The sequence below is a fragment of the Drosophila biarmipes genome, chromosome 2R (assembly GCF_025231255.1).
Source record: "Drosophila biarmipes strain raj3 chromosome 2R, RU_DBia_V1.1, whole genome shotgun sequence".
NCBI classification, from domain to species: domain Eukaryota; kingdom Metazoa; phylum Arthropoda; class Insecta; order Diptera; family Drosophilidae; genus Drosophila; species Drosophila biarmipes.
The window spans coordinates 9,459,548-9,480,502 of NC_066615.1; the positions used below are offsets into that span (position 1 = coordinate 9,459,548).

General features: G+C 43.0%; 1 protein-coding gene and 1 long non-coding RNA gene across 21 annotated transcripts in view; one reads left to right on the plus strand and one right to left on the minus strand.

The window, feature by feature from the left end:
* LOC108026669 (transient receptor potential cation channel trpm) overlaps nt 1–20,955 on the minus strand; it is a 50,846-nt gene that overhangs the window by 13,255 nt on the left and 16,636 nt on the right. For 8 of the 20 annotated variants that reach the window (XM_050888182.1, XM_017097724.3, XM_050888181.1 and 5 more), the window contains exons 1-14: nt 11,668–12,128; nt 10,554–10,636; nt 8,254–8,416; nt 8,046–8,186; nt 7,842–7,914; nt 6,468–6,627; nt 6,142–6,278; nt 5,015–5,171; nt 4,497–4,644; nt 3,335–3,521; nt 3,099–3,255; nt 2,873–2,974; nt 343–535; nt 87–276 (exon numbers count right to left, since the gene is read on the minus strand). In XM_050888182.1, the coding sequence (XP_050744139.1) occupies nt 87–276; nt 343–535; nt 2,873–2,974; nt 3,099–3,255; nt 3,335–3,521; nt 4,497–4,644; nt 5,015–5,171; nt 6,142–6,278; nt 6,468–6,627; nt 7,842–7,914; nt 8,046–8,186; nt 8,254–8,416; nt 10,554–10,636; nt 11,668–12,006 (2,230 nt within the window). In that variant the 5' untranslated portion in view covers nt 12,007–12,128. Of the gene's footprint in view, nt 1–86; nt 277–342; nt 536–2,872; nt 2,975–3,098; nt 3,256–3,334; nt 3,522–4,496; nt 4,645–5,014; nt 5,172–6,141; nt 6,279–6,467; nt 6,628–7,841; nt 7,915–8,045; nt 8,187–8,253; nt 8,417–10,553; nt 10,637–11,667; nt 12,129–12,858; nt 12,916–17,187; nt 17,450–17,705; nt 17,797–19,234; nt 19,474–19,948; nt 20,084–20,955 lie in introns of those variants that run through there. The other 12 variants (XM_050888187.1, XM_017097736.3, XM_017097740.3 and 9 more) reach the window with 5 other exon arrangements.
* Nucleotides 16,609–17,381, plus strand: LOC127011069 (uncharacterized). Its single transcript, XR_007764115.1, has 2 exons — nt 16,609–17,099; nt 17,173–17,381. It is a non-coding gene; the product is annotated as an uncharacterized LOC127011069 (long non-coding RNA).

Genomic DNA, 20,955 nt, shown 5'->3' on the forward strand with positions numbered 1-20,955 from the left:
GGCACCCTCTATAAACACTTTTCAGTTAATGAAAGGGTTATTATGCTAATTATTATTATTTACAAAATGCGAATACTCAAACTGACCCTTGCTCTCGAACTCCTTGGCGTAGGAGCGCAGCTCCTCGTAGATTTCCGTGTCCAGGTCGTCCTCGGCCGCCTCGTGGGCCATGGCCTTGTACAGCTTGCAGGACACCAGTGACTTGGCCAGCGCCTCCTCCCCGTGGGTCCACATCAGCAGCGCCATCTGCTGCCGCTTGGTCAGCACGGCCCAAATCTGGAAGCATCAACAATCTCGATGTGCAACAGGGCGGATGAGTGATGCGCTGAAAGGATGGCTCACCAGCAGCTCGTTGAAGGGGAACTCGAAGAGGGCCATTTCCGAGGTGAAGGGCAGCAGGCCGGTGACCAGGCTCAGCGAATTGGCACCGGCATATCGCTGGTACTGGTAGGTGGAGGACTTGCGGCAGGCGTTGGCATAGCTGTTCATAACCTTGGCGTAGATGGGCCGGAACTTGCGGCGCGTGTAATAGGATCTGTGGGGAGGCAGAGGGCGGAAATCTAGTTGGGATTGGGTGGGCTTTTTTCCATTTTTGACCGGCGGCGGCAATCTAATGCCTCCGACGATTTGCCTCAGTAATTTCGCATTGCATCTGCTTTTCACGAGAATGGCCCACTGACTGATGGACATCCGCTGCTGCAGGCAGAGACTTGAATAACAATGAAAACGGCTCCATTTCGATTGTATTTTTCAGTTGCTCGCGCATTGTTTGCTCAAGGCTTAAGAGATTTCCATCGCAAAATGTAAATGTAATTTGATTTGGTTTCGCCCGGACTCTTGAGCGGAACAAATTTATTGGCCTGGCCAGAATTCGGAAGCACCTGGCGGCGTTTTATGAGGGCACAATTAAATTCAGCACATCAACGAAAATGCACATAATTTATTTATGACATATAAAAGGCAAATCAATTGACTTGCCCCCTGAGCCGAGGGCAGCCCATTCGAATGCCCATTTATGCTAATCAAATCGAGGAACTTTAACGCTTTTAATTACGCCCAAGTTGGCAGCAGTTTGGCATTCTGGGCCTGGTCTCGACATTGACGACACATTTAAATGTCTAGAGTCTAGACATCGCAAACAGGCAGCAACAGCCAAAAACCAGGCCAGAGGTAAGCCAGCCGACCGAGAAAAGGCCAAGGACCGAATCTGAAAACCCTAATTTAATATAAACACATCAGTTGTGACGCCGGCTCATTGGCCAGATGGCCTTTTGGCCATCGAGATGGGCATTTGTCAGATAACTTTCGGCCCAGGCAGGTCCTTTGATTAAAGCACAAAGGCCGAGAATCACGGAAACAGGGTTCGCTACCATGACAGAATAACAAACAGAGGGGAGAACTACAAAAGACAAGTAGTGTCAAATTTGCTTATGGCTCGAATAAAAAGGGATTCTATGCGCCCGGTATTGAAAATAAAAGCACCTAAGAAAGTTCCAAAGCCCAGGGCTCAATTTAAGCAGATTGAAAATCAAAGGGATATTTTCCAAAAATATTCTTAAATAATTTGATTGATTTATTTAATTTGGGTTCTCTGTCTTTTCCTGAAATTGAAAATAAAAGCATTTGAGAAGCTACCTGAAAAAACCTATTAGTTTTCGTTTTATTAAACTTATACTCTGCATTCTGTTGAAAATTTTAATTAAATTTTTGGCAGCTCTAACCAGCCTGAAATTGAAAGGTTTAAGTGTCTAGCTTGCCCAATCGAGCCAAGTTGACTTGTTAGGGCCACAGTTTTCTGCATGTTTTTAATTAAATTGAGTGATTCCGGAGAGCGGTCAGTTGCTTAACCAACGTGTTTTTATTTCCCGGCCAGTTGGGAGTCGGGGGTCCCAAGTCGGACCCAACCAGCCGCAACTTATGAGCGATATTAAACAGCATTTTGTGGTCGCCGCAGCCGCGTTAACTGAATTTAAGCAGGCAGCGCGTTTTCGCCTTGCTGGCAAAATATTAATGCTGCATAATTAAGGGGTGTTCGCCTTGCCCCGGCATCCAGCTCCCTTTGACTTTTGGCCCTGCTCGGCTCCAATCTGCAGCATCACCGGCATCCCATCAACATGACAAAGCGGAGCGACCGCCGCCCGCCAGGCAGGGGCTTTGGCTTCGGCCCTGTTAACTTGATGTGCAAACTTATTACACTTTCATGAACAAATTTTCAAACATCAAGTTTAATCCGCAACACGTTAAGGGATGACTTTGCCAGGCGATTCGCGGTGTCCAACTACCCCTTTTTGGGGGAAATAAAGGCTCAAAAGTTTTGGCCCTAGCTGGCAAGGTGTTTCTTTGTGGTTTGTTCATTTTGTATTTTTTTTTATATTTTCAAGTGACTCAATTAACATAGGAATGGGAGGACTACATTCAAAACACTTCCTTTATTCAGGATTAATTAAATTCCAAAATCTGATGTTTAAAATTGTCTAGTTCAGATGGAATTAATAAAGATATAAAAATGTTACCTCTGAATTGTTGTTTTTTATATGTTTTAAGTTGGTTTTACGTTAAATATTTCTTTAAGATTTGTTGATGAAAAGTGGTCTATCTATTCAACTCACTCTGCTACTCCAACCTATAAGTCCCAAAGAATTTAAGGAAAACGAGTAAATGAGATACGATAAAACGGTGCAAGCGCAGCTTAACTTTATCAAGTAATTAAAAGATTTCGGGATGTTTCCCGAGCTATTTTCCCAGGGATTTGTAAGTGCCGAACAGGACGGAGAATAAAGAGGCTTATCAATATTCCTGGCCGAGCACACTCCCCCGTTTAATTCCGGCTGTGGAAAAGTAACAGATGGAAAAGCTATGGCACTGCACTCACCGATATGCGCCGCCCATTAGTTTATTGATCACCAGGCCGATGTCGTGGAGCGTGTAAATGTAGCCCTTGGGTATGTGCGGTCGGACATCGCGCAGGATGTATCTGCAAGGGGCGAAAGGGGCACAAGGACAATGTTCCAAATTTACATAGGCCGAAAGGAAAATATTTGCGGGGATGTGGTCAGGGGGCGGTGAAGGGTCGAGGGTCCGGGGTCCAGCGAACTCACCCCAGCGTGTTGGCCGGACCGTGTTTGGTATTGTAGAGCTCCTCGAGGCGCGGTATTGTCAGAAATTTCTTCATCGAAACGCCATTCTCCAAGAGTAATTTGACAAAATCGATTCTATCGTGCTCCAGGGCCTGCATCATGGCCTCGTCCAGGGCGCCTGGGAAGATGAACATCTCATCATTGTAATTTAAACAAATGCACGGGGCGGGGGCCGGCGTCCCCCGAGGGTCACCCACCATTGGGCCACTCCTGGCCGTAGACGAATATCTCGCTGCGCGCTATGTCCACCCGGTTCCACGTCAGCGCGAGACTCAGTTGCTCCGGCGGACTGAGATGCTGCGACTTGAAGAGGGCCGTTAAGATGGTCTGATCCAGCTCCTGCGCCTCGCCCTCGGGCTTTTCCTGTATGCGAAAGACGGTAATCTGGCCGAGAAATTGAAATAAAAAGTGTACTTAGGTTATGTACTGGGGATGTACATAAAAAACGCAAAGTATCTCCTAATGTAGCCCCCGCCGCACATAATTTGTTTGCCTAGGCACTGGGCCCCCGGACAAGGACATGCTAGATCCTGGCGCCGCCTCCTGCTCATTCAAAAACCAATTAAAATCCTAATAACAGCTGCGGCGGAATTGACGAAATGCCAGCACTTCGGCGTGCGGCCCACAAAAATACTCGCACTCGCAGGAAACTGCTCCTTGGCTCCGCTGCTCGCGGTGATTTAAAATTCATTACACGTTCAATTGAATTTTGTAGCCTAATTATTTCAACGGGTCCACGAGCATTAATTAAAAATTTAAATCGCGGCGCGTAAAAGTCTCAAGTGATTCAAAAGTTCGGCTCACACCCTGGCCAATTTGAAGCCTCCGTCTTTCGGGCAACTTAATCGAGCAAAGCCCCGTCGGGTTATGCGATTTTAATTGATGGCTCATACCTATAAATACTTTCAGGGAAAATTCACAAGGGCCCTCTGTCTGCACTTGCCTGAGGTGTAACTATGCGGGGGCCTGCTATAAATATTAAATAAATAAGGGCGACCTGAGGCATCTTACTAAAATAACATGCATACGTTTATTTTCCTCATACTATTAAAAGGTGGTTCTTTGAATGCATTTTTTACCCCCATCCCAACGCTTTTGAAACGCACTCAACTCCCCGCCCTTTAGACTTTTAATGAAATTAAAATGTTGCACACAAAAAATGCAGACAGGGAAAAGCCATCAGCTTAATGGTATTGTGCTAATCATTTAATGACATTATTTGTGCTATCCACCTAGGCAATTCATTATGAGACTAGGGTAGAAGGCTCATTCCTATAAAAGATACTATACAATAGATTTCACCTGGGGCCTACACCTCAGATGATACATTTTCCATACATAGTTTGACCACCAACTCACCAGATTCTTGTTCCTCGTGCACTGCAGCAGCTCCTGGTAGAGCTTCTCGGACTGGTCCAGGCCCACTTCGAAGGTCTTCTGTATGGTCCCGATGAGGTAGTCGCGCATGGACTCGAGAACCGGCTGCTCCTCGCCATCCGAGGCGTATCTGCATATAGATGTTGTCAGATACAGCATTGTCAGAGCCCCCCGAAGGGCGCCCAATTATTCAGACTAATTAAACAACCACAAATTAAATGTGGCACACAAAAAGGTTCTTCGAGGGGATTTTGAGGGTGGCCCCCATTATCCAGGACCCTGTTGTGTGTGGTTGCTTGGGGTGAATTTGAATAATTTGCCAAATGTCGCGTGCTGGGTGAAAGGACAAGCCGACATGTTCTTAATTAAATTTGCACAAACTGCGGTTTCTCATCAACTTGCCACGGCACAGGCTTTAATTCCAGGGGAGTTTATCTTATGCGACATGTATCTTAAAGCTGAGCACCCCCGAATGAGTCCCACTTGAGGACGCTACTCACTTGTGGACGAAGGCCAGGAGGTCGGCGGCACGCCCGGATCCGTCACACACGACCACCGGAACCGGCGGCGAGTCCGTCACGTACTCGAGCACCGCACGGATGGTGTTGGTGCCGCCCTCGATCACCAGGCAGACGACGGGCGTACTGGAATGTGTGACTACGGGAGAATGGCACAAGAGGTAGAGATTTGAGTGGGGCTTTCCACGGAGACATGCAACGGGTGAGCGGGATTAGTCTGATTCACGGGTGCAGGCCGCTACTGGGGACGCAACAGGTCGATTGTCGCCCTCCACCTGGTGTCAGTTCAATACACTCCTCGAAAGTGCACCACTCGTTCTTTAAAGTAACTCAAATTTAACGAATGTGTGTGGCCCATAAGTCGAGCATGCTAATAAAATAATATCTGTTTGCTTGAGAGCGGAAAATATTTGGTATACTACTTGATTGAAAGTAAAATTATAGCATAGCGGTATATGTAGATCTAAAAAAATTGAATAAAAGTAAAACAAACTAGTTGGCATTGAGAAAGAGTCTCAAAAACATGATTTCAATGTCTGAAGCGAAGAAATTAGCAGTAAGAATGAAAACAAATTTTCGGTATACCGTTTGTTTTTAGCCAGTGATTCTTTGCTAGAAGTATAAGTAAATTTTAAAAAAGTCTTAGGAAACTGGTTTTATCAAGCTTTTCTACCAATATATGAAGGCAGGGATCGAGTGTTAGCAAACTAAAGTCGGTATATACTAAACTCTTAACATCCTTTTTTCTTAAATGAGTTGTACTTTTTTCATTTGGTATATACTAAATTGTATCTTTTTTAGTTTCTTCCTATGGTATTTCTTTGGTATATACTAAATTATATCTCAATGTACTGTTTTTTTATGCTTTCTTCCGTTTAATTTATTTTTAGTTAGATCCTATGGTATTTTTCGAGTGCAATAATATCTAGCTCGGCGACAGCTCGCCACACCAGCCTGAGAATCCCCGCCATTCGGAGCTTAGCCCGCGGCATTGGCCATGAAAAGAAATGGCTCTCAATGGCCTCCGATGACAAGGAGCTTCAATCTGCGGCCTGATTGGCCTTTTGTGCTGTCGAGCTGTCATATTCTGGCTTTTGTCGTCGACTTACATGGGTGTAGCTTCAGGTTGGATATGAACTTCTCCAGCTTGCGCCGCAATATCAGCTCGGCTCCGTACTTGGCCTGGGTGCCATTGTCCACCAGCAGAAAGTAGGCGTGGCGATTGTTCAGCACGGCCAGCTTGGATCTGAAACGGGGGAAAGGAAAGAAAGGTCAACAGGTGCAAGGATGGCAACAGGTTACTCGATTTAATTGCTGTGGGAATTGCAACAGCTAATACCCATGCATTTTTAATCCAGGCCCTGACACAATTTAACTTGTTGCCCTGATTGGGCGCATAAAATATGCATTATCCCGGTGCCCAGGGCAAACTCACCTGGGCGAACTAATGCTGTGGCAGGGCACCTCGCGGTTGTGGCCCAGCAGCTCGTGATTGCGCTCCACGATGCCCCAGGGGGCGATGCCGATGCTGACCACTCGTCCGGTCCGCTGTTGACCCTCCAGGAGCAGGGCGTCGCCCACTTGCTTGGTCACGCCTGTGGGGGAGCAGAGGAAGTACACCAACAATGGCCACGTTGAGCAAGTGCGTAAACAAGTTTGTCTCCGCCGAGGATTGCGATAGTCTCATCGCCGTCGCCGCGACCTTCTCACTCCCAGCTTTTTTATAACTTAGTTGTCGGGGCGTGTCTAAAATTTAATAACAACTCGAGCACAAAACCCAGCCGACACAAAAAAGGACGAAAGGCAGTCGGATGAAAAATGTAATAAAGTATACAGGACACAGGTCCCGATGCGACTATGATGTGCGCTTCTATCCAATTGGAAAAGGACTCGCTTTTCTCTTTTTGTGCGGGGGCAACATAAAGGGACTAGGCGAAATACCTGTTCGCTTTCCATACTGAATGAAGGGAGTGAAAACGTAAATCGGTGAAAAAGTGTCAACTATTGACACTCTCTTAATTACATTTTCATCGACAAAAGATGATAATCATATACCTGGGACATACTGAACAAAGAAAGTTAAAAACCTTGAGCTGCGAAAAAGTATCGAAGTTTTTCTATTTAATTACATTTTGGGGCCTTATAAAAAAACTGTTCGAAATACATTTTCAATGCTGAATAAAGAAAGTAAAAAAGGTAAATCTGTGAACAGGTATTTTTCTCAAATGAAATGCTTTGTGAAACTGGCCCCATGATCAAATATTACCACTCATTTAATTACATTTTCATCTACAAATTTAATAACGAGTTCCTTTTCAATGCATTGCCTGAGAGTAAAGTCCATGAAAACGAGAGGGAAACCACTACATATCTGGCCACTTTCTGACTACCCCAATATACTCGTGTCCACCCTTCCTGGCCTGATAATCCAATTTATTTGGGGACCCAGAGATGCACCCATGCCTGCCCCGTTTTCGGGCTCCCAGTATACCCCAAGTGGGCCACTGGGTAGCGCAATATGTCGACTGGCAAGCAGTTGAAGTGTGCACAATCACTGGCTGCGTGATTTCCGCTCGGGATTCTATTTATTTAATTTTCGACTGGGGTCGCTCATCCGCACTCGGCTCCTCCATTTTCCTCTTTAAGTTTCCTTGGGCCCCCGTCTGTTTGTTTGCTTTTTTGCCTGTTTGTTTGTTTGCCTGCCCTGCTCATTTTTCCTGGTGCTTATTTAAGTTGGCCTGGCCGTAATCGCCGGCCATAAAACCGGGTAGTGTCCTTTCATAAAACTTAAATGAAACGGAATGCTCACCGGTGTTTGTGCCGCCGGTGAATATCCAGGCTCCCGTGGTCTTGGCCGCCTTCAGCAGTCCTTTGCGTATCTCCTGCGAATCGAATAGAAATCAGTTTCAGTTTCGGTCTCAGGATGCCACCGCCATTCAATTAGCGGGTGACACACGACCCTTCTGCCCCATTTCGGGGTATGGGATGGGTTCGAGGCCGAAGTTTCGCCCACCTTTTTCAGTTTGGCCTGCAAATCAAAGTTGGCCTTGCCGCCCTGCACGGTGATCAAAAGTTTTGGCAATTCCAGATTCCATTCCTTGGTGAATAGCTGCACCAGCAGCTCGGGCCGCGTGTCGAACGACAGGCGGACGTACTGGAAAAAACAGCCGAAAGTTATTAAGGACCGCACTAAAGGAGATTGCTCCGAAATGGCCACGGACCTGGGCCTTTGTGGGATGCGCGCCGCCCTGGAACTCGATGGTTCCATAGGCGTCCGTGGGCTGCGGGCGGGTGTGCTTCGTGGGCAGCCAGGGGTCTCCGGGCGACCCACTCTCGATGCCGGGGATGGTCTGATGTGTGATCTGCGCCTGGCCACAGCAGCATCTGCAAAGGTAGCAATTTAGCCAAATGAATGGGGCGGTATGAATAACTTATAACTAGGTTTTAGGGCTAAGTGCTCCTAAAAACAGATGCATAATAATGAAATACTTGTCTCTAGCTGTTCATAAGTACAAAACACTTTTGAAAATAATTAATATCTGGAAAAAGATACTTCTAGCTCTGTCTTAATTTAAACTTAAACTAAGTTCAAGATAGAAGAGCAAAGGTTGTTAAAGAATTAAAGGGTTCCACTGAGATCAAAATCAGTTAGATCAAGGTATTTAACTATTACTTTAAAAGTTCTCCTAGTTATCTTATTCTTTCTTGGTAATATACTCAAACAATACTCTCTTTTCTTAGTAGTAAGCTTGTTTTAACTATTTTTTATATTTTTTTATTTTTCACTATTATTTCATAAACTAAAAAGATAAAGATCTCCCATCTCTCTGTTAAATTCTTTTCTTGTTCTATTATTTTCCCATGAAACACTGTTTTCTCGGTATATGTGTATTAATGCTGTAAGGCACCCTGGAGCTGCAGGTGGCTCCCCTCCTCTTGTTCCTGGCCATCGAGTGTCTTGACTGACTGTCAGGATGCGTGGGTGTAAATGATATTCGGCAAACAAGAGCCAGACCGCCACGCCCCCGGAGAAAGACACACGCATCCGCCCTCACCTGTCACATTGTTTGCCATGCCCACGTGTGATATAAAGCGTTACTTACGCCCGTGTGTGCGTAGTGCTGGCACTGTGGCCCCAAAAAATATGGCAGTCAGCGCCGGAGAAGCAATAACCTGTCTGACCCGACCCGACCCCGGCCATTCCCAAGCCGAACCGAGCGACTTCTGTTTGCCTTCCAGCTGATGTTCGTGTCAGGTGCTTAAAAACGTTCGCTAAATAATGCATTTCAATTAGATCCCCGCGGCACACCACTCCGCAGCCTCCCCGAGGAACTCTCGCTTTAGCCAAATAAATCGGTTTGAATAGAATTAAATAATCAAATTAATCAACACGTGTCTGTGGCTCGTTCCTGGGGCGTGAGTGATATGTGGCAGGTATAACTTTCACATCTTTAAACCCCATCTGCTACCTAACAATATTTTATTAGCCTTCGAGTTTTACAAATACTATTAAATTATTTTGTTTGTTAACGAAAAGTAAGCTGGGGTTTTTTATTTAATATTTAAAAGATTTATTTTACAACAGGTATGCTACTTTTTGAGAGACTTCAATGTACTTACATTAATAACAAAGATAATTATTGCCCTTTAAATACAGTGAATCTTTCGTTGCTTTAACTTCCCTTACTTAAAGTTTCCATTGGAAATACTACATAGTTTCCTTTAAGACCAAGCTTTTAAATTACACTTTTATTGAATCAACTGAGCCCTACTTGTCAATAAAAAATGTTCATTTAAACTTTCAGCAAAATTGAAATTTCTTCTTAAACTGAAGCCAAAAGTAAGTACAATAAAAGCGAAGCACAATTTGTGAAAGGTCGAAAGTATGAATTATGGATGTAGCCATCTTGGAGAATTTATTTTAATTAGCCAAGTTTGAGTTGTAGAACTATGCTGGAAGTCAACTCGCTGCGGCAACTAATGGAGCTGCTTTTGGGGCTGACAGCTACCGGTTGCCGTGAGAACTGGGCGGGGGCGACGTGTAGACGAGGAGCAAATATTTGGCAAGCCGAGTGCTGATAACACGGGGTTCCAGTCATGTAAAGTCAGGGGGCCATAAACCCATCGCCCGTCCCACAGCCACTGCAGCAGGGAATCTGTGCTGAAAGGAAAACTTTCACCCACATCAGAAGCCGAATCTGTATCTGTATCTGAATCCGCGGCTGGGTTTATGGCGCATTTATCTCAATTGCTGGTGCTTGGGACAGCGGCTGTCATAATAAACAATAAATGCTAACGCCCAAAACGAAACTAAATACACAACGGTCTAGGAACTGGGCCAGCAGCGATTCACTGCATCTCGGCGAGCGTTTTGATACGCGAATCTGGGTCAACAGCTTTCGTCTTGGACTTGGACCCCATTCTCCCACGCCAGACGCCTCGCCCGCTGGTCTCCTCAACCTTCTGGTGCCTTTTATGAGACGGATTCAAATGCAAATGAATGAAATTAGTTGCCACTTACTTTGTGTCGTCCCTTGGGCATGGTATGAACTTGATGCACTCGCGCTTCTGGAAGTTTGTCTCGATCCAACTACGCGGCTGGTGCTAAATTGAACAGAGGTGAAAGCAGTTAGTGTACTGTTTTAACAATTCGAAGGAGTATCTCCGCGCTGAATGCTCGTAGTTACACTTTATACACCGAATATACAGCTAGAGGAGCAAATGGAAAATAACTTGAAGAAAACAAAAGATTCGTTAAGTATGCAGATCAACATAAGAGTCATAGAGAATGACTGATACCGAGGATTAGGGGTGCTCAAAATATGCAATACTCAAGAAAGATAAACATTTGTCAAACAAAAGTTGAGTTAAGTTCGGGTTGAGTAGCCTCACTGAAGAAGGTTCGAATAAATACACTGGAATAAGTAAATCATAGGTCAACTAATCAAGTTGCAAATACTTCTCAATAATTATTTAGTAATTACTCGTCTCGGGATAAACAACGACGACACAATAGAATCACTATGTAAACAGTACTAACTCGAAAACAAATATGGAATAAATAAATTGGTTAATTGACAACAAACGAATTTAGCAAATAAAGGTGTTATGCACTTACAGAATAAAATATTTACAATGTGGGTGGGGGTAGTCGTTGGATTTGACAGTTTTAATTTATATATTTACATTTGCCGCTGTTTAACTAACCCCCTTTTATTATTTAAATAAATATAATATATAGTATTTTATAATGTTGTGATATTTTGATAAAATTATTTTAGTAACTAAATCCTGGTAAAATGGGCTATTCGATGGTTTATTTAATTATATTGGTAAATTGGACCCATTCTATGTCTTTGTGTGTATATTTCTGGCTAACTTATGCACTTTGCGCGGCTTATGTGAGCCAACTGAAGTCACGTTTCCTGCCGACTTGAATCCTCTGGCACTCGCACAATTGATTCCAATTTCGAATCAAAACTTTGGCTAACTGCAACTTTGGTGTTATCGCGGCAAACAAAGCCGAAGTGGCAAACTTTGTCGGGTTCACATGGGGCCACACGGAGGCAACCAACTCCTGGGGTCATGGGATGAGGAGGGTTAACCGCCATTTGAGGGCGGCTGGGATGGCCTACCTCCTTGAGGGGTTCCCCGCCGGCGTGGGCCTTCAGCAGGTCGCGCACGTTGAGTATCAGCACCTTCGACAGCGTCGAGGAGACCGAGGAGCGTTTCCGCATCCGCTGGCGCCGCCGAATGCCCCGCGGCGTGGAGGCCGGAGTCCGGGGGGTGGGCGATGACCCCCCACAGGTGGGCAGGTGGGCCGCCGATTCGGCCGCAATGAAGGCGGATGTGGAGGCGGGCACCGAAACGACGGCCGGCGTATTGCTGTATCTGCGAACCGTGGAAAAGTCCTTGGAAATGCGACGCAGGTATTTGTGCGCGGCCAGCGGGGAGGGGGAGTTCGTGACCACCATGCTATTTGCACGCTATTTTCCGCTAATGTGCTCTAATTAATTAAATTCGAAGCGGCTCGCGAGCGGCAGCTGCCACAGAACTGCATCCGCAACCGAATCGGGCGACAGGTGAGTCTCGACTGACACGCACCTGCAGCTCACCTCTCGGTTTTGCCGAGCTAATGGCCAATCTGCGAGAGCCATCTCTGTTTGGGAGTGAAAAGGAAAGACATGGAGGCTGGCCGGGTGGATGGTTTAGCCCCTGACATACAAGATAAGCCGAGCTGGAGGTATTTTGCCTAGACTAATTAACAGATCTGAAAGCTTTTTAACTACATTTCCCCAAGGCGCCCAAAAGTATATGACAGAAAACGAGTTTATTAACCAAAAACCACAGTTTGGCCCCCTATGAACCCCCAAAATCGAAGCCAAGGGACATCGCTTCAGCTGGCAGAAGCCACTTTGTGGTCTGCCAAATGGCCACTTACCAAATATGTCACTTGGATTTGATCCAAGACTGGGCTATTAAATTAATTGACTTTCTAAATAAATGATGCTCCCAATCAAAGGCTATTTAATTTGCGGAATCACCACCGCATCCATTGATGCTAAATGAATTTCCTGATATAATTCAGTTAATTAATTACCTTTGGCGGCCCAGAGCCCTCGCATCTAGCTCAGTAATCCAATCAAATGTTTGTTTAAAATACCTTTTCTTAGCCTATGGGTTAGGTGCACATTAGTAGGCATTACGAATGCAACAATTAGGTTTAAACAGACTCTCAAAACATAATCAACAACAGCAATTGTGGGCGAACGTACAACGAAACAATTAAATGATACTTAAACTAAGGTGGAATGTAGATTGCTTACCCTGGGCACGGTTATATTTATCAGACCCCAACAGATTTTTTTCAGTCCCCATGGTATCTTTAAGGGTTTCGTTTGTTTTCGTTTTTGTTTCAGTATATTTTGTTTAGGTTTCGGTTTTGTGGGTGTACGTGGTGGGTGTACGTATTGACATTTACATTTTACAATTGTCATGTTGTTTTAGCGTTCACGTGTCACAGGCACATTGCAGATTTGTTTTTCGTCGTCGTCGGAGGGTCGTGGTAATCGTTGTTTTTGATGTTTCAATATTCGCATATATCATTTTATCATTTGTGCAATTTCGAACGCAATTTTGGACACGCACGCACACACACAGACACACGAAATGGTGCATTGAAATTCAAGAACAATTCGTTTTCATGGTTTGTAAATTATTCATGGTGGTTTTGTTTTTGTTTTTGGGTGTTGTTCGTGTGTGGTTTTGTGGGTGGGTGGGAGAACAGAGTGTGAAAAACACAAAAGAGATTAATTAACAGATCATAGCACAATAATTTAAATGGATAATAAGGATTGTTCATTGTGTCGAAATCAAATTCAAATCCAAATCAAGGTGGCAAATTGAATTTTAAAAGGGCAAGGACTCGCGTTTTGGGTGTTTTTGAGTTGCGCAAAGATTGGCGTGTCGGTGTGTGGGGTTCGTGTTGTGCAAAGCAAGGTTGAAAGTAGAAGAAAAATATTATGTTTTCAAATTAGTTCTAAGCATAAAATAAATCGATCTTCTCCGATGCGTTCGCATTTAATTTTTAGGGGCACACTATGTTGACTTACTACCAGACCGCTTTGATTAAAACTATTTTTTTACAGGTGATATAACTTTTTTAATTATTTAACTAATTTAAAAATACCCAATCTATGTTTTAATATTAAATAGTATTATTCAATACTGGCTATCTACTGAGGAAGGTTACAGCTACGCATCCTGAAAATATGCATCCAACTGATTTACTTTTGAGTACAGCAAAACCATCGTTATAGGAGAACTGAGCTAACAACCTCCAAGCCACAAAGATACAAAGTATGACAGATTCATTTACACCCCTGATTTTAGCTATAGATACTGTAATATAGATTGAAAATTGAGTTCTTCGCGTTTTACTCTCATCGAATGTTCTCGGAAATCGAAATAGTACACCAAAAACACTATGAAATATAAAACGGAATATCTGGATACTGAATTCAAAGTTGAATTTTGTACCAAAATTAAAAGCAAACATGTAACTTCTTATAACAATTATATTAAACGGCTTGATTTAATTTAAATACATTAGTATCAAGTCAGAAAACATTTGATTACTGTTCTTAAATTAATATTTAAAATATTTTAAAGAGTTTTTAAGCTTATTATTTTCATATTTAAAGCCTTTTGAAACCCGCATTGGATGAAAAACAAAGCAAAACTTGTATAAACTGCCTTGTTTAAAGAATTTCAACATACCCCGAAAGTACACATCTTCCTGATTGTCATATTTATGAAATTCATTTGAATTTCGTAAAAAGGAGTATTACTCTCTTCTTTTTAAAGTGCTTCTGGCACTTCCCGTAGTTAACATTTTAAAACCGCAGCTTAAAATGACTTTTCTGAAGAACTCTGCCTTGTGTTGCGGCAAAACGATGGCAGTTGCATCTGCAGGCAGCTCTTGGAACACACTTTCTTGATGGTAACTACGTCTACATTTGTAAATGACAACTGCAGGTGGCCACAGGTGGGGCATAATGCTTCACACCCACACTCACCGCGTTCCCAGCCACACGGAATTCATGATATTTCCCACAATTCTGAAGTGGAACCCAGGACTAAGACCAGAAAATGGCCACAAAGCACGTCCACATTTTCCTCTTAAATTGTTTTAACAATTAAAAACCAAAATCTGTGTTAATGAATTAGTTTATGCATTCTAAATGCTTGGGGAAAAATGAAATGTGGCGGACATAGCAGGCGCTTAGTGTCGTGAATTCTGATTATTAACTAATGAAGAGCTAAACTATTCCATTACGAAATTAATGATTTATTTGTTTTAATGATATAACAGATATTATACTAAGGAATTCTAAAAATGTCTTGTTCTGTGCTTATTATGATTAAAAAAAAGAACACCAAATTGGTTTACGTTCAGCGTCCAAAATACTTATTGCCATAAATCGTTTAAAATGTGTGCATCTGACTGCCAGGCGACATATCCACTGCCAGTTAGCACGAACGGAATAAAAATGGTCGGGGAAAGTTTAAGAACTTATAACTACGAGTTCCCACGGATACGCCCGAGCATTTTCCCCGAGAGAGGAGAGGAAAACCAATTAAACTTTTGGCCCCCAATAGAAGCGAGGGACGTCGGCCGCAAAAAGTGGGCGAAGCATTAAGAATGTTATGCTTATCTGCTGTACTGCCGAGGAAGCCTTTGGGCATATAAAGCATAACCATATATGTATATGCTGTATTATACATACTATACGTGGATGCATGTTGGCATCTCTTCGGGGCCGTTTCATGCAGCGTCTATTAAAATAAAAGCTTTCTCCTCCGGCGCAACCCAAGAGCCACAAAACTTTTGTGTGGGCATAAAACAGAGTTCGGTTGATGTGGAAGAAAATGTGGCATATTTCAAATTAATTAAACGGCCAACAGAGCCTTGGCCAATGGCCATTGACGACCGACTGTATAAAATATATACATTAAAAACACAATATAAGTTCTGCAGCGGCAACTTAATTAATTAACTTTTGTTCAACACTTCATGGCCATTCATGATTTTCAATGAGCGGGCGGAAAAGGGGGCGGCCCACTTAACCCCCTTGGTGCACTGTGCGGAAATTGCTAAACTAATTAGCCAATATGCTATGCGAACTTCGAAGTCCCACAGGAAATCGGGCTCACAATGGCCAGCCCGGAAATATGCGATGCCACCGAACTGAAAGCCTGAACGTGCGGTTATCCAATTAAGTTCGCCATCCGGAATCGAGCATAAAAATTGATGCACTCGCAGTTAGGATTAAACCGCACAGCAGGTCGATAATGTTCGGCCGCAGGATGCAATTTGCCGGGCCACCTGTCTTATCGGACCGATAAAAGTTGTGCAACATAAACAGCACTTAATACGGAGCACATCAAGCCCCGTCAGCCCCACCCAACCCAAGCTCATCCCCATCCGCTCGTGCATAATGCAAGCTGGCGAGTAAGATAAAGGGGAGTTCGATGGGTGGTCGATGGGTGGTCCTTCGGTGGTTCACCTGCTGTGCTGACTTGCGGGTTCCCAAAGTGGAAAATTGAAGCAGGAGCTGCGGCCGATGCTGCAGGAGCTTATGCTGATGCCGGCTGCTGGTCGTGCGGCTGTTGCCATGGCTGATGAAGTGCCACATTCGCTTTTGCCAGGCGCCAGAAGACGTCGCTCCATCGGGCTGATGGATTGCAGGACTAAACTGGCAATGGGGGACATTCAGCGCATTCGCCGGGTCCCGCGCTTGCATGGCTGAGTCTCAAAAGAAGTGCGAAATTGACTTTTTGTAGAGACCACCTCGAAAGTTTGCTCACTGGCTCAGAACCAGATATGCCAACAATCCACTCAAAAAGGATTTGATGTTGGGGATATATAATAAAAGGGGGTCTCGATTGCTGTCCTCGTAGCTGCCTTGGAGAAGAATTACATTTAGTACTGACGAAGTTTACTATATAAAATCCATTCAAGAGTAATCTAATACTGGGGATAAATAAAAAAGGAGACCCCTATAACAATCATTTAATTCTGCAACTCATATTTGTTAAGCGCAAACGTAAACCTGCCAAATTTAAATAAATATGAAAATAACTCTTCAAAATCGCTAGATTTAACTAATCAAACCTATCTCCCCATCATGTTTTTAATAATTATAGATTGTATTTATTCTGAAAAATAATATTATAGTAACACATTTTATGGAATTTATAAAAAAAGTAGCAAAGACGGAGCAGAAAAAATATGAAATTTCTTAACAATAAAGTATTGTTGCTGACATGGTTTTACTAGCAATATAAAATAGCAATGATTCAGTTACTTTCCCCCCAAAGCTAGATTGCCAGCACTGAGGCGACCGTATTTCATTGGGAAATTCGCTCTCCGCTTCACAGTCGACAGCTGCTGATTAACACAAAACGACAACAGAACGGCGGAGACATGACGACAACGGCAATAACAACAAATAACCACCGAAACAGCAAACACAGATATGTCAGGCGAGTCACCAATAGACCGGTTAGACCCCGAAACCCAGCGAGCTGCACTGCTCCGTCGCACAATCGCCAATTAATAACAATTACCCATGCAGGACTCGTCTACTCACAAACACCCAGTTGGTCTCGAAGTACATGGTCAGCTCCCGATGCACTTGGTCCGCGGGTTTGGGGGTCTCCACATGCTCCAAACTCACTCACGCGACTATCTAATCTCGCGGCGAACTACGCTTACTGGGCGTGCACGGTGAAAAAATTGTGAAAACTTAAGTTTTAAAAATCAAAAACAAAAGTCTCAAAATAATTTAATTTACTTCTTTTTTTTATTGGTTTTATTTTTCTTTTTTTTATTGGTTTGTAATATCTATTCCGCTTTTAAAACGTTGGAAAGAATATTAATATATTGATGGTTTTTGAATACCAACTCGGTATTTTTCAGCTTTTCTTCAGTTTTTAGTATTTTTAATTTAATTTTTGAGATAATATCGAAAAAAAATTGCTGTTATATTTTTAAGAACTTCCAATTGGTAAAACTTAAAAAAAAATGGAAAATTCTATAAAGTTTTTAACTTTTACGAATTTTTCTTCACGAAGCATATAAGTTTTGAGTCAATAAATATTTCGCTACGATTTCAGAGTTCCCTTTTCTCGCGGTGTAGTCGCTTTCGGAGCGAGCGATTCCCGCTTGGCTGGCATGGAGCCGCACCGAGTACTGAGCCACCGCCGCGGAGAGCTTTGCCACTCGGCCAAGGCGAGCGGTGTCAATTAGCAGCGCAAATATAGCGGCAATATTATCGACGGAACCTCAGAAACAAAAATCGAGAGCGATAAGCCCCGGAGAGTGTAACGCATTGAGTTCTCTGCGATCTCGACGGGTTGGATTTCAGTACATAAACTGCGGGAAACTTGAAGGGAAACTTTAGCAGTTTAAAAGCATTTTAATGCCCATCGTAAACGGAAAAATGTGCAAAGCATAATTATGTTGATTCTCAAAGTTTTTTCTTCTGCCCCCCGTTAGTGAACCCCCCATGGCCACAAGTCAAACAATTAAAGTTTCGCCGGCGAGTAAGTCAAACAGCTGGTCGCCCCACTCTTTTGCCCACTGATAAGCAGCTGTCAGACAAATTGTAGGATAGTTGATAACAAGAGCCAGAATCCAAGAGACCAGAAACCCACAAGATACTCTCTCTCAAACAGGTGTCAATCATCTAAAGTTTGTTTTTGGTGCATACTTTCAGGCGGTCACTGGAACTTCCCTACGTTTTATTTTCAAGGCCTGTTCCGATCTTCACTTTATTCTCGCCAATTTAAAAGCATTTAACTATATATTAATATATAACTTAAACATTAAATAAATTTAATAAACGTGTTAAAGCTATAAAAATAGTTGCTCTACTGCCATACCATTTAATTTAGTCTTATGACTACAATATAATATAATTTACCAAATACCTTTTAACTCTTAAGTTTCTTAACAAATGAATTTAAATTGAGTGAATAAAATTGTATAATTTTTTAAAACTCTTCTAACATTGAATCCCCTTTCCGGAGCACCCAAATACAATCTATACTAATTAGGTACCTCTTAGCCCAAAACAGTAAAAAGTATGATTAAGCAGCATTCCATAATACCAAAACGTAAATATCTTTAAAGTATTATCGAAAAATAAAATGTCTTTGAGTAATTCACATTCGCAACATGTTGGCAAAAGTGAAAACAAGATCAGGCCTTATTACGAAAGCCAAAGTCTAGGTGAAGAAGCAAGCTACTTAAAATAGAACTCCAATAATACTTTAAATGGCCAAAAAGTCGGGCCAACTAATTACTACGAGATAGTTCAAAAAGAAAACTACGAACAGGAACTCGCAATAGTTTGGCTACAAAACTAAGCTAGACAGCTTCCAACAAGGCCACTGAAAGGGGGTGAAAACTCAAGAGGTAATTGTAGAGCGAAATAGTTCAGTTTTCCACAACAAAGCAGTTTGGCAGTCAGTCAAATAGCAATTACAGAGCAAAGAGCGGAGGAACGTATCGGTTTGGAGGGGTGAAGTATACTATAGAGATCGAAATTAAAAGCACCTGAAGAGATAGGCGTTAAAGGGGGTCATAGTATGGTATATAGAGTATTCTCGATCTGGGCTCGGGGGATTGCTTACCGGTTTCGCTTTGGGTTTCTGCTTGGCCAAACGCTTCTGTTTCAACATCGTCCACAGTGGACGCACAGACACGCACACATAAACAACTGAAAACAGGAGTGGGAGGACTCGGATGGTATATGGTTATTGGTACTGTATATGGTGGACACGATGGACTGTGGACGGTGGACGGTGGTTCGGGGGGACGACGGGTGGTGTCCGCTTCAATTGATTTCCGCCTGCGAGTGAGGCTTCTTGGCCTGCAGGGTTGAGAAAAACAATTATGAAATATCAATTATTTATGGATTCGCTAGTCGCTCTCTATCTAAGTCTTCGGCGTGCAGGCATGCAGAGGGATATTTGTGCTGTGGTGTGTCGGTTCTCCGGGGGATTTGTCACGTGTCATGCAGGATGTATCCTCTAAAGCACCCAAGCTCACGAAAAAAGCCCCTCTGCGCTAAAGCCCCGCCTTTGTGCGTCGGCTAAAGTGTAAACAAAACGGCACAAACAAATGGAAAACGAAAGCCAGCACCAGGACGCACAAAATTCAAAACAAAATAAATACAACGCCATTTTCCCATTCACCTTGCACCCAATTATGAAGCTCTCCGAGGAATGCCAATGAAAGGGTTTTTCTGTTAATGCATGCTAATTGTGTTTGCTTAGGGAAACAGGACGAGAAAACGAAACGAATGCGAAAGGAAACGGAGACTCTTGAGATCCCCGGGTACTTACCTTGACGGGCTTCTTCACGGGCACTGGACGCGAGTACTGGTGGTAGACCTGGACATGATTCGAGGTGAATTTACCCAACATGTGGAGCTCGAGGTGAAGGGGGCGGCGGAGCGGGGCGGAATGGCTGGTGCAGTTCTGGAAAGAGTTGGATGAATTATTAGCACACCGGGCTATAATTACATATTCAACACCCAAAGCTGAGCCCTTTTCTGCACTTGCAACAAGTAGCAAGTGTTTGGAACTTATAATTAGGTGGAAGTAGAAGAAGTGGGTTCTCTAAGTACAGCTTTGACTTATAATTACTTTACCAAGGTTACCAATCACTTGAAGCTGAATTACTTAATTACATAATTACATTTAACTTATTCGAATACCTTGCCTTAGCTCTAAGCATCTTTGCAATATGAGTTAAAAAGGGCGGTCTAACTTTGTATAGAAATCTTAAAGGTACTACTTTAACACGCGTATGCCGTGCGGCTTGAAGGCGCTTAAGGTATGCCAAAAGAAATGTTTTACGAAAATTCCATTTCGCTTCAAAGTGTATCACTCATACGAACTCTTGTCTTTATCCAAATCTACGCTGCGCGGCGCAAAACAAATCTTTTCTTTTTGCTCTACCTTTAAGCTGAGGAAAAACGGCGTTTTTTTGGTCTAAAATTTAACAGACGTACGTACATGTATATATATTTTTTTAGGAACCCTTTAAGACCAAGACGTTACCATTGAAGATATAACCTTTCAGATAATTTGATTCAGAAAATAAGTGGAACTTTTAACTGAGTTCTAGAAAGCTTCAATAGTTCAATTACTTCCCCTTAAAATTCCTTTCTAACTTTTAATGATGAGCCTTTTTCACGAATTAAATTAAAGTAAGACAAGGAAATTAAAAAAAAATGTCACAAAAAATATTTGATATATTAATACACAATTTAAAGCACCTCTTGGGAATGCCAAACAAATGTATAATTTTTTATTCGTCAAGGTCTAAAAAGCCTTTGAGTTGGAAA